Here is a 15,864-nt window from a genome sequence, read left to right as displayed (position 1 = left end):
TAATTGCAATGTTGTGACCCCTTCTTCTATATATATATATATATATATATGTTACGATGAAAAAACTTGCTCGACTGCTGATAACATAAGGAAAGAGTTGAAGTACACGTCTTAGAGAAACATCTATTTACCGACGGTTTCGGACGGTGGACCGTCCTTCATCAGGGTAAGGTTGTTTGTGAACAAATACGATCCACTTGCTCACGGCACCGCACACAGATGGAGAGGGAAAGACGCTCTCCTTTGAGGAAACAAAACAAAACACGAAAAGCAAGACAGTGGCGGACAAGGTTGCTCCTGCCGATTAAGGGGAAAATGAGGGTTGCAAAGCGAGCAGACAAAAAAGAAATGAACGAATTCAAGAAAGGGGAAAAGAGTGGGCGGGGGGAAGGGAAGGAGGCAAAAGGTTGTAGCGGAAGTGGAGAATGAAGTGGAGAAGTGGAGAAGAGCTGAGGACCAGCTCATCCAGTTTATCTCATCATTTAACAACATACATCCAAACCTCTCTTTTACGCACACCTATTCGACCAATCAAATTAACTTTTTGGACGTCTTGATTCGAATAGAACAGGGCATCTTAATCACCAGTGTCTACAGGAAGCCCACTGATAGACAACAGTACCTCCATTACAAGAACTGCCACCCACGCCACTGCAAAACCTCTTCCATACTCTCAGGCCATCAGATTCAAACGAGTGTGCTCACGCTCAGAAGATTTTAAGGAAAATTCTAATCGTATGCGAGAGGTTTTGAATCATCAGCGCTATCCGCTCTCTATTGTCGACGATGCAATTAGAAAAGCGGAAGAGAGAAATCGTGACGAACTGTTTGGGGATCCCGCGTCAGCAGCTCCCAATGAACACCGCTCTAATCTAGTCTTAACCTTTGCGAACAACCTTCCGAATGTAAACAAAATTCTAAGAAAACATTTTAACATCATCGAACAAAGCGACCGACTCTCAAAGATTTTCCCAACGGCTCCACGGGTCACCTACCGACGACCAAAAAATTTGCAAAATTATGTGGTTCACTCTAGTATCAGTAAACAAGAGCCTGTAGGTTGCGTGCCTTGCGGGAAGAATCGGTGTCAAGTTTGCAAGCACATGCAGAAAACGACGTTGGCTCAGAGCACACACTCTAATTTCAAACACTCCATTCGAGAGAACTTGAATTGTGACAGTAGTAACGTACTGTACACGCTCGAGTGCGGCAACTGTCAAATGCAATACATTGGCCAGACCGAGAATCCCTTCCGAATTCGATTCAATAATCACCGCGCGCATGCCAAATCACTTCCTCTCCTCCCCCTGTCGAAACACGTCCGTCAAGAAAATCATGATTTCGACAAAATTAAAGTCACTCTGCTACAGAGCGGTTTCAAAAATACCCGTGAGCGGGAACAACGGGCGTCATACTTTATTTTCAAATTTAATACGGTGCAGGCCGGTATAAATGAGAACCCCGGAGCTCTCTCCGCACTTCAGAAATCAGAGGCCCAGTGAGATTCACAGCTTCCTCACTGAATCGCCTGAGGTCATACCATTTTGGGTGTTTGCGTCTACCAGCCGCCTGTCTCCTACCCCAATCTTTCTTTTCTTCCTTATGCCCAAACATTGCTGCTGAAACGACTTCTGCAGTAAGCCATAAGGGGGCCTTCCACCCCCCCCCCTTTTTTTTCTTTTCTCTTCTTTTGTTTTCTTTTTATTTTTCCTGCTTTGCGTACGCCCTCTCTTTCTCTCGCTTTTTCGTTGCTCTGCCCCCCACTTCGCTCCTTGAAAGGGCAATTCGTCGGCGGCGCAGTGTCTTTGCGAGGGGGCGCGTGGCTGACGAGTAGCGGCCGGGGGCTTGCGCTGGGTTCCGCGGGGCCCAACCACGGGATCAGGTTTCCGTCCGGCGTCTGGCCGGTTAACTCTCCGTCGATGTGACCGCGCCGCCGCCTCCGTAACTCACATTCAAACAGTCAGTAACCACACTTCTGTCGGGCGGTTGGCACTCTGATGCAACGGACGCGATAATGTTTTCCTCCCGCGTGTTCGAACGTCCCGCTCCCGCCGAAGGAAGCCTCCGCCCAAAATATTTCTTCTCAACGGTTTTCCTCGCAGACAGCTCACCCCTCTCCACTTCCGCTACAACCTTTTGCCTCCTTCCCTTCCCCCTACCCCCTCTTTTCCCCTTTCTTGAGTACGTTCATTTCTTTTTTGTCTGCTCGCTTTGCAGCCCTCATTTTCCCCTTAATCGGCAGGAGCAACCTTGTCCGCCACTGTCTTGCTTTTCGTGTTTTGTTTTGTTTCCTCAAAGGAGAGCGTCTTTCCCTCTCCATCTGTGTGCGGTGCCGTGAGCAAGTGGATCGTCTTTGTTCACAAACAACCTTACCCTGATGAAGGTCGGTCCACCGCCCGAAACCGTCGGTAAATAAATGTTTCTCTAAGAAGTGTACTTCAACTCTTTCCTTATATATATATATATATATATATATATATATATATATATATATATATATATATATATAGGTTGCGAAAGCATGAAGTAATTGACTGCTTACAAGAATATATAGCGAAGTATACGCTTAGTTAAAGGAAACATATTTATTCGACTCGACGTTTCGATCGGAAGATCGATAAATATGTTTCCTTTAACGAAGCGTACACTTCGCTATACGTGCGCGCGCGCGCGTGTGTGTGCGTGTGCGTGTGCGTGTGCGTGTGCGTGTGCGTGTGTGTGTGTGTGTGTGTGTGTGTGTGTGTGTGTGTGTGTGTGTGTGTGTGTGTGTGTGTGTGCGTGCGTGCGTGCGTGCGTGCGTGCGTGCGTGTCGCATATACTGTGCGCATTTCTGCATGGCGGTGAGCGAACAGAGAGCGAATATTGGCTATTTTTGAGTGGCCTTTCTGAAAGCAAGCTTGGTACTTTGACTACTAGGGTTTATATAGATCGATTAGCAATTGCGTTAGCAAATGCCTTGCAACAGCGGAGAGTAAGCTTATCGATCTAATTTTTTCAAGTTATTGACACGGCCTCTCTATTATAATAAGATAACTGTAGTGTTCTTCCGAGATTCTGCTAGGATTGCGGTCATGAGACGCCTCTTATACAGCCTGTCAATTATTCCATGCGCAATGTTCCCACCATCTTTTAATAAATTTTCAGCTAAATGACCCTCATCTGCCTTTCTTTCTCCTTTTATTTCATTGCTTACGAAGATTTCTTGACTTCCCCTTTCGTAAGTAGTTTAATGTCCAATTCCTCAAAAACACTGGCTTTTTTATTACCAACCTGATCATTTCGATTACCTTAAAGATCAGTGTAGCATTCCTTGATGAATAAACTTTCAGTACATATTTGTAATATAATTGCCTTCATCGTCACTAAGGGCGTACATGTCATCACACCCAGAAATTCTGGACCGGCGCATTTATCAACGGGTGGATTTTTAGAAATGCAGTTTTTTCACGTAGCGTAAGATACTGTAGCAATCTTTGTATTCGCAGATCTCCCCTCGGAAGGTTTGTAAAGTTTCGCTTACAATATTTTTGCTCTAGCCAAAAAAATCCGCTATTGTTTTTCTAATGAAGTTTCAGCTACTTGGTGCGAGCGAGGTCAAATTTTAAAGGAAAGGTTTTGCTAGCCCCAGGAGGATTGGACCATTACGTTGAAAACCTCCATAACAGTATCTTAAAATATATCACAGTTGCCTGACAACAAAACTGATGTCCGAAAACCTCGGCTTCTTTTGCCATTGACTTTTTTTCCCGACCAATTTAAGGCTACCTTCCTTCTTCTACACCCTGTTCAATTATCTCCATAATACAGTTTTCTGTGTCGTTTATCTCAGGCTTATTTATTGTCTTCCATAGTTCTGTAAGCTTTATTTTATCTCTGCGGTTGGAGGTTATCGTACTTTGGCGTTTCTTAATTGGATGTTTTGCCTCCTTGGATAGCTTGCCACTATCCTTACGAGCTGCGTCATCTATGCCAAACACCGTAATGGTATTTCAGAGGTTACCACTGATCTCCTGGAAACTAATGTCATCGTATTCGGCTATACTGGTATATCCGTTCCCCCGATAAATGCTCAGTTCACATACTTTCCGTTTTGCGGCTAATTCACACATGTTGTGTTTTACCTGGTTCTTCCATTCCCTATTTAAATCTAGGCTAAACATACCTCGCCATTTTGTGGTCACCACATCTCACATTCGCGCGTGCACATTGTGCACAATGCAAAGATGGGCGTGCAATATAAGTCCATTGCTTTTAGTGTCGTCATTAAAGTGCTTCGAAGTCCTATTCTGCCCAGCCGATTGTGCAATACGGCATTTGTGACCCGTCAATGCTTTGTTCTGCTACGTGTACTAACAGCGCCTCCCTACTAGAATCCGTGCTCCATTCTGCCACAGCCTGCCTTGCTTATGCTTCTTGCCTACCTTGTCACTGATGTCGCCCATCAGTACAGTGTAATTCGAATTATTAGTAATTCCGGTCGAATGGATGTTTTCATTCGACCTTTCGACTTCATTATAGCCAGAAGTATAGGTGTAGCATGTATAACCTTCACCCTCCGCCTGTTATCAAGTTGAGGTTCACTAACTGCCTCCATCTCATTAACGCTGTAGAATTCCTCTATGTTGCCAGATATATTTACTCAATAATTAGGAGCTTCAGACCTAACTCTAACCTGTCGACTAAACCATAATAGCATAGTATGTATCTGTTCTTTAACACTATAAATTGTTCATCTGCCCTGCAAGCCTCACCAAGCACTTAGACAGCTTATTCACAACAGCTAATACCTGTAACAACATTTCTAGATAAGATAAGGTTCAACAGCTAAGCTTCTAGCATTATGCGTATCCAGGTTCAGTTTCTAATAGGTGTCGGATGGGATCGAAAGATTATTTGCCCCCGCCGCTAAGTGACACGTCTGACCGAAACCTTTTCAGGTGCTCCGCAGCCGTAGGAAATTTCCGGTCGGTGGTTGATTGGCGGATTCATGGAGGGAATGGTGGACAAGTACTCCACCACATGAGAAAGATTAAAACGGGCTTATCAGAGGCTTCCAAGCAATCTTTGATTCCAGAGGAAGAAATGTAAATACATATTGTGCAGTACTTAGTGGATAACTTGAGAGCGGTTGTATCAATATATTTTTTTCTTAAATTGCAACACTATCGCGAATATTTAATTTTTTGAAAGTTTTTTTTGTTCGACAAATCTAGATGAAACTCCCAAGAAAATATTGTGTACTGAGCTTCGCAGCAGGCAAACCGTAGTAAAGGGGAGAAGCTAAATGTGGCGCCGTGTTCAGCTATCATTTGTTGTTGTTTTTTTCCAGGCTCATATTTTGCCAAATTTTATCTTTCAAGAGAACAGTTTCGCTTAAAATGAGCCAGAATTGTACGCCATAGAGACGTACATTTACATAGTCCTCCAGAAGACAGTGCGAACACGGGCGTGGGCACTCAGACCTACAGGTTTCTTTCCGTCAGTGTTGATTCATTCGCACACAATCGATATCTCTCTCCTCATTCCCTCCTTTGATTGCCAGAAAGGGCACTCACCTGATGTCGATGGAAACACCTCCTTCGGTCTTAGTGTACTTTAGGATCACATTCTTGAAAACATCGTAGCTCTTCACAAGTCGCGTGGGAAATATAAGTCCTGCCTCAGTGACGTAGACGTGCGTGTAGAAGATGTAGTGGCACAGCCTGTCTGGCGGGTACATCGAAGGCAGCGCGGCCGTGTCGCCCACCGTGCACACCAGCTCCTTCATCGCTGCGGCGTGCCGGTTAAAAACCATGTGAAGCCGCGCCAATCGGCACTCGCAGCACTAAGATGCTGTGACTGCCAACGCCTAAAGAGCGAGTTTTTCTCGGTCACATTAATTTCAATATTGTGAAATGGCTGGCCCATTGAAACTATACGCTTTTGTGCCGGGTGTACCGCGCAGGGGCCGTATTCTTTGATCATTAATTTCAAATGAATATCCATGTTCCATTTCGTATGGAGTGACTTGCTGCGAAAGCAGCAAACGGTAGAAATACCAAGATAGCAGGACTCCACGTCAATGACAACTCTCGCCACCTAGTGCAAGCATAGGTTAAGCATTTCTTCTGAATGACAGGGTCCGGTCAGAATGAGCGGAGTGCTATGTTCCCCGAGAAAATACTCACTGAATATTAGGCACTTCATAAATGTACGTTAACAATTTGCTCTAAATATTTTGTTTCCGCATAGCAAATAATTTTGTGGTCTTATTGTAATTACTTTCGAATGTATTGCACCGACCGCTTCGTTTTCACAAAATTTGGGAAAATTTTTTTGTGTGTGTTTTAACGCCAGAAAAGGTTGAAATATTGCCATTAAGTGCGACTTAGTGCAGAACGAGCTAGAAATAGGCATGAACTTCATCGCAAGATTCGAGATGCTACGCTGGAGATAAATATTTCCGGTTATCAGGAATAAATAATGGCTCTTATTTTAATAAATGAGGCGACTGGCTAAAGACCATTGTGCTCGCCGTAAACCACATCCAACGATAACATTTCGGTTTCCTGCCTGCCGGCTTTGCAGTGCTTGTGATTATGTGGTTCCATAGCCAGGGACGATGAATTCAGTTGCAACCATGTAATCCATGCGGAATGTGTTATTTTTTTAATGATTTCGCTATGCTGTGGTAGTTTGCTAGATTGGTGTGTCTCCGCCGGACAATAAGGAGCTACTTGTTTAGCACAATATTAGGACAAATAACACAGTAGCAGGCGTGATTCTGCACCTCGGTGCAAACCGGTAAGGAGGGAATCAAGCACCATCATGCATAGCTAATTAGGACGCTGACAGGCAGTGCGGGAAAATGCTGTGAAGATCCCAAGGGTGCTTCTTTCAGAGCGAAAGTGGTTGAAGGAAAATTGAGGTCAAAAAGAACTTGACCTGTATCGATGTGCACTGTGTTCGAATCAAAGAGATCACTCGCACCTAAAACAGAGCTTTTAGCAGCTATATTCAGCCACAGCTTTTCTTGGCAATGAAGGGAAGGCTACAGGGTCCAGTGGACCTTAATTGTTCCATTCGGCCAAATAGTTCGGAAGCAAGTCGGTGCGCCTGTTGAATGTGCAGCTAGCGCCATCTATTGAAGCTTTTTGTAAGAAGACGCGGCTGGCACCTTTGTTTTAATCAAGAAAACGGTTTTTATTGACTTCCTAACCTTGGAAAATGGTAGTTATATTTAAAATTCTCCCAAATAATGAAACCTTACAGTACACAGTTTCAAGATCAAAATAGTAACTGCGAGCGGGGACTATACTGCGCAACTTATGATAAGTGCGGGGGGGGGGGGCTTCGGCTTCACTGCCTCTACTTCATTGCCAGAAAGAGTTGCCATGGAGTACGAACTACAGGTGTCGCCATCACCGGCCAATTTCAAAAGTTAAATGCGTGCGCCACACACACCGCCTTTCGTGCGGATCCCAGAGGCTATACTACACTGCCATTGACTTTAAAACAGCGGCAATCCGTCCTTTTCAGTAACGACATCACGAGTAGGAATCGACTGACGGGTAGAGTTTTAAATCCAGTTTTCTCGGCAATAAGTATTTTGTTCCTGGACAAAAGTCAACATAGGAAGAAAGAACCAGAGAAGCCTCAATTGACAACTATAATTGCCTGGAGTTGTCCTTAGTGTCCCTCTAAGCGCATTTTTACCGGCACTGTCACGCTGATGTTGGCGTAGCGCCACGCAACTCACTATTGTCAGAGTGCAGTGACGTCATGCATGCCGTCACTGCAAGCGCCATGGCAACCGACATACTAAGGGGTACGAAAAATGTGAAAATGTGACTTCAAGGGTTACAGCGTGGAGACGTTAAGCGCTCTTTCTAACCAAAGAAGGAAAAGGCCTTAGTTATTCAAAAATATCACATTCACTCTCTTAAACAACTCTCGCTAATGCCAGCGCGGTAAACAGTGGTAACCTAGCTGAGAGTCTTTTTTTTTCTCCGTGTAATTTGTAGAGGGGTCTTAAGAATATTCGGTTTCTTAAAAACATTATTCGGAAACGACGATTGCGAATCTAGTACAATGCATTAAATCTTCGTACTGTATTCGAAAGCTATGTTTACTGTCCGTTATCAAAATGTAAAAAGGCAAGAATTTTCGGATTAATGAATAGCCATTAAAGTATTCGCGGGGATCAGCTCTATTATTCGTGTCCAAGACTTGGAAAGGTTTACTTGCAGCAATACATCCTCACGGCGGCTCAGCGCATGGTCCGATCAGCTAAGCGGTAGCGAATATTTTTTTTTATGTTTACACTGACATTCCCTGCACGTTTTTTCACCTGTGACATGCACGATTAGGAGGATTTTGCCGCACCTTCTGCGAACATGATAACTCACGCTGACGCGAACAGCCGCTAAAAGCTTCTAGAAAGTTTTTCCGCAATTCTTCGCGCTTGGCCTAGATATCAGGCCGCACGGAGCGTTACTGAGATTATCCGAGAAAAAAAAGGATATAAAAATACATAATTTAAAGCCCGACATAATTGCACTTGATGTGCAACGTTGCCGCACTTGGAACATTCTGCATGCTTTTACAGAAGAAATGAAGAAAGTAGTTTTATTACATTCGCATGTGCGTCTCTGGTGCGAGTGTATAGCGACACGCGAGAAGCTATGGAATTGCAGAAAAGCAGAGCCTCTGAAAGCTGCACAAACACTGTTTAATCTTTTTTTTTTACTATGACCACATAACACCGCATGACCACAGAAGTTGAGCGAGCTTCACCAGCCTTCTAACATCGGGTGAAGGAGCTGTTCACAAAGAACCCTCGTCACACGGTTGTCACTCACTTCACTCTTCACGTTACTACACTTAATATCTGTCTGAGCGGAGCCGTCTCTTGGCGGCTGCAACACTGGCGTTTCTTCACAACGTTCTTAAAAATAAAATTCAATCGAAACAATTTTGCCACGTGGTCTGCCTCGTGTCTGTCGGGCTAAATATTAGATTCTGGAGCAATTTTATTATGAACATAAAGGTGGTTATACTTTATCTTTTCTACCTCAGCTGAATAGTGCTACGACCCGCTGGTATTTGCAAACTATGGTAAGTAAAGAAATCATGACTGAAAACACATTACAATTCTAATGAATCCTCGCTACATGCAAGCGAAGGACTACATACCGCACAGCACACTCATGCAGACTTACGTCCGATCGTCGTGCTAGTTGTTGTGGTAGACGTGGTAGTAGTAGTTGTAGACGTCGTGGTTGTGGTTGTAGTAGACGTCGTAGTAGTAGTTGTGGTAGACGTCGTTGTAGTTGTAGTCCTAGTAGTTGTCCGTCTAGTTGTCGTTCTAGTAGTTGTCCGTCTAGTCGTAGTTTTAGTTGTCGTTCTAGTAGTTGTCCGTCTAGTTGTAGTTCTAGTTGTAGTTCTAGTTGTCGTTCTAGTTGTCGTTCTAGTTGTCGTTCTAGTCGTCGTCGTTGCTCGAGTTGTAGGCCTTGTGGTTGGCTTTGTCGTCGTCGTTGGTCGAGTTGTCGGTCTAGTGGTTCGTTTAGTGGTTCGAATTGTACGCTTTGTCGTCGTCGTTGCTCGAGTTGTAGGCCTTGTGGTTGGCTTTGTCGTCGTCGTCGTCGTTGGTCGAGTTGTCGGTCTAGTGGTTCGTTTAGTGGTTCGAATTGTACGCTTTGTCGTCGTCGTTGCTCGAGTTGTCGGTCTTGTGGTTGGTTGAGTCGTTCGTATTGTGCGCTTGGTCGTCGTCGTTGGTCGAGTTGTCGGCGTTGTTGGTGGTTGAGTCGTTCGTCTTGTGGTAGCAACAGTGGTAGATGTTGGTCGTGTAGTGGGAGGCGCCGGTGGCGCAGTCGGAGGCACCGGTGGCGCAGTCGGAGGCGCCGGACGCATAGTCGAAGGCGCCGGACGCATAGTCGGAGGCGTCGGACGCATAGTCGAAGGCGCTGGTCTCATAGTCTGAGGCGCTGGTCGTGTCGGCGTCGGTGTGTGTGGAGCCGGGGGACTACCACCGCCACCGCTGATGTATTTCGCGGTAGTGTCAGCCAGGTCCTCAGTCGGGTCGGCGGCTGCGGGTGCAACCAGGTGTGAGTACTCTGTCTAAAGAGTTTTGTTCCATTGCTTCATAACAAGAGCCTAACTCCTATGAGTTCATTTACAGCAGTGAATGCTTACTGCAGCGCAAAATACAAAGGGCTCAGGCAAGACAGGCCTGCATCGGCACTCTTTTAATCGTTTCTCCCATAGGTCGCTCGACCATTCCTCTGTTACATAATCATTCAAAAATCTCTCGCCGCCTGATCGCGAGACAAAGGGATTGCCGTCATAAAATCATGAACGGAGTAAAAAATGTCCAGAAGGAGCAATTTCATAAACAAGACTCGAACCCTTAGGCTAGTCTTAGGGCGCTAACATTTTCGGCAACACAAAAGAGATTCTTCGCGCCTCGTAAACGGAGCACAGAATATGCGTTACTTAATGCACATTTAAGCTTTCCTGCTTATCTCGGCGGCTATTTGTCTACAAATTGATTGAGCGCACTTTACGGAAAAACAGAAGTTTTTTTCATTCCAAAGGTGGCTCTTCTTCGGACATGCCGGTCTATCCACTCAACCACACTGTTGCTCGTTCATTTCTCGGAAAAACTGGACGTTCTTAGAAACGCACCACGAAATTCTGGCCTACAAGCTCAATGCAACCCAATTTGACGTCGAATGAAAGAGGATTCGCACCGAATAGAGAGCGCCTAAGATCTGAAAGCGCTCCGACGCAAAAAGTACAGGAACGGAGACGAGACAAGGACATCGCTGCTATTGTCTTGTGGCCTCCGTCCCAGTCTTTTTCTGCGCTGCCGCAGCTTCAAACATGTACCAACACGACCAATTCACCACATTTATCTATGATCCAAAAGTGAAAGTTTCACACCGACGGGCGACAGGATGTACTCACCGTCCATGGTTCCAAAGACGACGGAGATTACAAGTACGGTCAGGCCGAGGAGGCACAGGCAAAAGATGATGGGCAAAAAGTAGGCCTCTCGGCTGCATAGCAGTGCCGCAATTAGCGGCGCAGCAAGCGTAGCGAAGAATGGTAAAGCACTGCATTATGTCAGGCGTTGGTCCCATAGTTAATAAGATCAGCCGTCTACCAGAGTCAATTAGGAGAGCATGCTAACTGAGTGCTTAGCTTAGCAGACACTGTCCCGGCCAATCTTGTCTTGTAATCGGATGATGCGCTTTCTGAACGGCGGACATTATTGCCCGGTTTTAAGTAGTCAAGGTATAAATAAGAACAGGAATTATGCGAGCCAAGTAAATGAGGTTTGAACACAGTCACTCTTCCGAATATGAATTGTTATTGCCCAAGCAGCTAATAACGCTTGTTTGGTAAGAGTAGCGTCAGACAAAAAAAAAGAAAAAGGCGTGGGGTGCTACTGAGACTGGCAGCTACACTTCGCCCGCCGGTTCAAGAGTGGTCTGTGCAGTTGTGCATATGTAAAATTCTCAGCTCATAAAAGTTTGCGGTCTGCTGTATCTTTGTTTTAAGGCCCATATACAAGCTCTAATGTGGGAGAGGGCTCAAGGAAGGAAATGCTGGCTAGATTAAATTGCTCACCAGCACTATCCAACGCATGTAGAACGACAGTGGCGCCACTGCGCCGTCCCCTGAAAAGATGCCTTGTTTGCTATGGGTCCGGAACCGTAAAGCACTACATACATTGCTCGTCGCATATTGTGTATATGCGCAATCAACAAACCAAAGATTTGGTTACTGACTATTTTTTCTTTGTGCGGAATCCTCTGTCTCGCCTGAGCTACTCCGTCGATAACCACACCCACAATAACTGGGAGTGTGTGCCTGGTTCTTAGCTATTCAACGCGGTTGCGGTTCCACCAGCAGAGATGTAGCACTAAATATGCAACGTCCGACGTGTGAAACGAGAATTTACCCACGTGTTTAGAGTAGTTATGCTCATGAGCACTGTACGAGCGTTAATTGCCGCATTTTGCAACCCTACATGGGTTGGCGGAATTGAGAGGCTGCCGACAAAGTGTTAGATGATTTGTAGTGTTCTGTTCACTGGCTGCAATTTTATCTTGGATGCGGGGTTATCTCCAAATGCTCAACAATCATTCCCAGATTTCTATCAATAGTAGGAGTGTCAGTTTGTTTAGTTATGCATAGCGTATTAAGCGTAAAACGCTACACAAAGGCCATGGGTTAGAAATGCAAAGCGGAAAAAAGCCCCAGTACATACATCTGACATAAAAGAAATCACTTCACTATAGCGCTCGCTTCAATGAAATTTGATTTCTGCCAACTTCTGCTGAACTGAGCACATAATGAGTCGTGGTAGGCGTCAAAAAACGAGACTCAGTTAAGACGCTTTGCAAAGCTCATATTAATAAACCCGCCACTGGTCGCAGGATCGCACGGTCAAGCTACACAAAGGTGCCTGCAGTTAAAACTTGCATTTGCTGAGTTGTTGTTAGACAGAATCGTGCATTTGGAGTAGATTGAATGAGTCATGTATTTCTACCAGTTTTACTTGACCATATTTCTCCTACAATGGGCCCTTTCCTCTTTCGAAGCTTCCTGGCGTCAGTCCTGTGTCATGTATTAAAGCCGCTGTTCGGGAGCCTCGCTTCAGCGGTACAGTGTCTTTAGTTTTGCGTGTGCATTAATCGCACTCCACCTAAGTGGCTAATAGTCTAGATAATGGCCATATTTCATTGCTAGCTCATAAACGGGGACAATTAGCTCGTCATTAAGAGCAAAGAGGCGCTTACCAGACTTGTGTTTAATAGTGTGCACTTCAACACATTTTCATTAGCCTACCACAGACACCGTTCCTTTACCCTGCTCCGTGCGAGTCTGCACTCTCCTCTTAGACGTAGGAACTAAGTTACTACCGCATCATTTTTCTGTGCTGACATTATGACAATCCAAGCGCACTTGATTCTTCGAAAATCCAGCAACGCTTGTTATCATCGCACATAATTCGGCCAGTAGGTAAGCATCCATAGCTCATTTGCGTGTGTAGGTTAAACAATAAAACCTCCTTTGTGATTGTACTCTTTATTTTGGGGGGACGCACACGCAGTTGAGTTTTCACAAAACACCTTTGAGGCTTCTTAATTATTTTTACCTCCCACGGGCCGCGCATCGATGATGACGGACATCATGGAAGCATTCTGGAGATAAGCATCCTTCTTGTCGACCTCAGAGCATAAATAAGTTGAAATAAAATATTCTACGACCACGGGTGGGTTCAAAACCCGGCTGGCGCATAGATCCACTTGCTACGGCTGCGGAATTTGGCTATGTAATTGGCTAGTTGGCTACGGAATCAGACCACTGCATCATCGCCGCGATGAGAGTCAGGCGCGCTACTTCTACACTATCGCCGCAGACGAACACCCAGCGGACTAAACTGAGTCTCTCGAGGCGTGCATCGCATGCCGCCGTCTTCCTCAACTTCCATCCGTGCGCAAAAGATCCAAAAGATCTCTGCCTCTCCCGTAAACGAGAGTAGAGTAAGCATGAAATGTTTACGGGCCTAATGTCATCTCGGTGGACACCCGAACCGCACCGTACAGGAAGGGAGGAACGCCACCACCCGTTCAGCGCGATGCCTTGCCATTTGAACACAAGGTTTTTTGAGGAAAGGAAATGGCGCAGTAATTCTCTGCCATCTCGGTGGACACCCGAACCGCACCGTAAAGGAAGGGAGGAAAGCCACCACCCGTTCGGCGCGATGCCTTGCCCTTTGAACGCAGCGCTTCTCCCCCGGATCACGTATGACAACGAAGTGTAACATGGCATTTATGTGCTTTTTGCACGCGTTATTAGAAATAGGAAATTATAATTCCGTGCATTATCAAACCCACAGCTCCACTGATATCTTGATAAACATTGAGAAGGCACTGGCAGCAGTTATTTTTTGTCTCGTTTGGAGATGAACCGGCGCTTGCATGCCGGTCGCGTATGAGGGCTTAGAGAGTCTCGTTAAATCTCGTTAAGTCTCGTACGGTGCCCGGATGTTCTCGTTTTAGAGCCCGGATGAGTGGATTTCAGTGCCCGGATGAGTGGATTTCAGTGCCCGGATGAGTGGATTTCAGTGCCCGGATGATGGCTCTCGGTCTCGGCGTGACGTCACCACACTGCCGACAACGGGAGCTAAAAGCATTTCATGCTTAAAAACCGAATCCGAAGTGGGAAACGAAGTTCTTGCGCACCGAATACGCATGCGAACTAAGAGCCTCGCTAGCGAAAAAGCCGTCCTGTCCGGGGGTTAATTAAAATAAGAGCCACCTGCCACAGTTGACAGGTGGAAAACTAAAAGGAAATCTCCCATTTCCTCTGGTAGGTGGTGGTGGTGAAAACTTTTATATTGTAAAAAAAGAGTTTGGGAGCCACAGAGTGGCCCCGCTACATGGTCGGCGTCCCTAGTCCGGGACACCGCACGACGAGGCCCCGTCTCTCGCCCGTTTCACCAGAGCCCTTTGGGACTCAAGCGAGGAGCAGTTGAGGAGGGCAGTCTCCCATGCCTCTCTGGAAGGGGTAGGGGAAGGGGGGAGGTGGGGATTTTGAGTACATGCCCACACCATGTGGAAGATATCACAGGTCTCCCCACAGTGTGGGCATCGCCCATCCGTGTTAGGATCGTAATGTTTTATTATTGCAGGACAGAGTAGAGTACCTGTCTGCAGGCGCCTTAAAGTTCGCTCCTCCGTCTTACTCAGCCCTTTTGCAGGGGCCGGGAAAAGGCGGTGGTTGTCGCTATAATGTGTTAATATTTCCCTGAATCGCAGCAGCGGCTGGTTAGTCTCCGAGCCAGAAGAGCTGGGATGAGGAGCCCGGTGAGTAAGCGCTCGGGCAGCCGCGTCAGCGGCCTCATTACCTCGTAAGCCCTGGTGGCCAGGAGCCCAAATGATTCGTTTGGGTGTTGGATCAGTGGCAGTCCGTCGTAGAATACAAGCAGCTAAGGGGGAGATCTCCCCTGCCAAGTAATGTTCACATGCTTTTCGGGAGTCCGTGATGATTATTCTCGAATTGGCGTGGGCGGCAGCAAGCGCTATCGCTACTTCCTCGGCCCGCATTGAATTCGGGGCTCGAAAGGAGAGTCCATCAACGTGCATTTCCTGGTGAACGACAGCGGCCGAGTAAAATCCCGTGGGCGATGGCCCTGCTACGTCTACATAATATACACCGGGTCGGGAGCCGTGTTGTCTCTCAAGAGCCCGAGCCCGCGCTTGTCGTCTGTTTTCATGCATGTCGGTGTCCATGTTACGGGGGAGCGGGGAGACCCAGAGCATATGGCGCCATAGTACTGGGATACGCTCCGCCTCCTCTGGAGTGCAGTCGTGTTGGATGTGTAAGCGGTTTAACAGGCGGCGCCCAGGAGCCGTCTGCGTGAGCCGCGTGTATTGGTTCACGAGGTGGGCCTCTCGCAGCTCCTGGTAGGAGTTTAGCACCCCCAATGCCTTGAGTTTGGCATTAGAGGTAGCCACCGGGAGATCCAGGGCTCGCTTAGTTGCCTTGCGGATGATGGCGTCTATTCGCGCCTCGTCTTGCTTAGTAGTGCGGAGATATGGCACGGCGTAGAGGATCCGGCTAGTCACGAAGGCATAGACGAGCCGAAGCGCGTCCCTGCCCCGCAGACCACCCCGCTTGTTGGAAACGCGGCGGATCATGCGCCCTACCTGTTCGCCTACTCTCTTGAGTTTCGCAATAGTGGAGTCCGGTCTGAGTCTCTGGTGAATGAAAAGGCCCAGGATACGGAGCTCCTCCACCTCTCTAATAGGACCTCCTGACAGAGAGATGTGTATTGCTGTCCTATCCTTTGGGTTCGCTCTGACATGC

General features: G+C 46.7%; 1 protein-coding gene across 1 annotated transcript in view; it reads right to left on the bottom strand.

Moving 5' to 3' along the window:
- Positions 1 to 9,423, bottom strand: part of LOC149363003 (uncharacterized) — a 31,765-nt gene extending 22,342 nt beyond the window's left edge. The window contains exons 1-2 of the mRNA XM_089568411.1: positions 9,201 to 9,423; positions 5,556 to 5,769 (exon numbers count right to left, since the gene is read on the bottom strand). Of these exons, the coding sequence (XP_089424537.1) occupies positions 5,556 to 5,767 (212 nt within the window). The 5' untranslated portion in view covers positions 5,768 to 5,769; positions 9,201 to 9,423. The remainder of the gene's footprint in view (positions 1 to 5,555; positions 5,770 to 9,200) is intronic.
- Between the last annotated feature and the right edge of the window lie 6,441 nt (positions 9,424 to 15,864).

The sequence above is a fragment of the Amblyomma mixtum genome, chromosome 2 (genome assembly GCF_055824585.1).
Source record: "Amblyomma mixtum isolate Tamu chromosome 2, ASM5582458v1, whole genome shotgun sequence".
Lineage (NCBI taxonomy): Eukaryota > Metazoa > Arthropoda > Arachnida > Ixodida > Ixodidae > Amblyomma > Amblyomma mixtum.
This window is presented reverse-complemented; position numbering and strand designations above follow the sequence as displayed.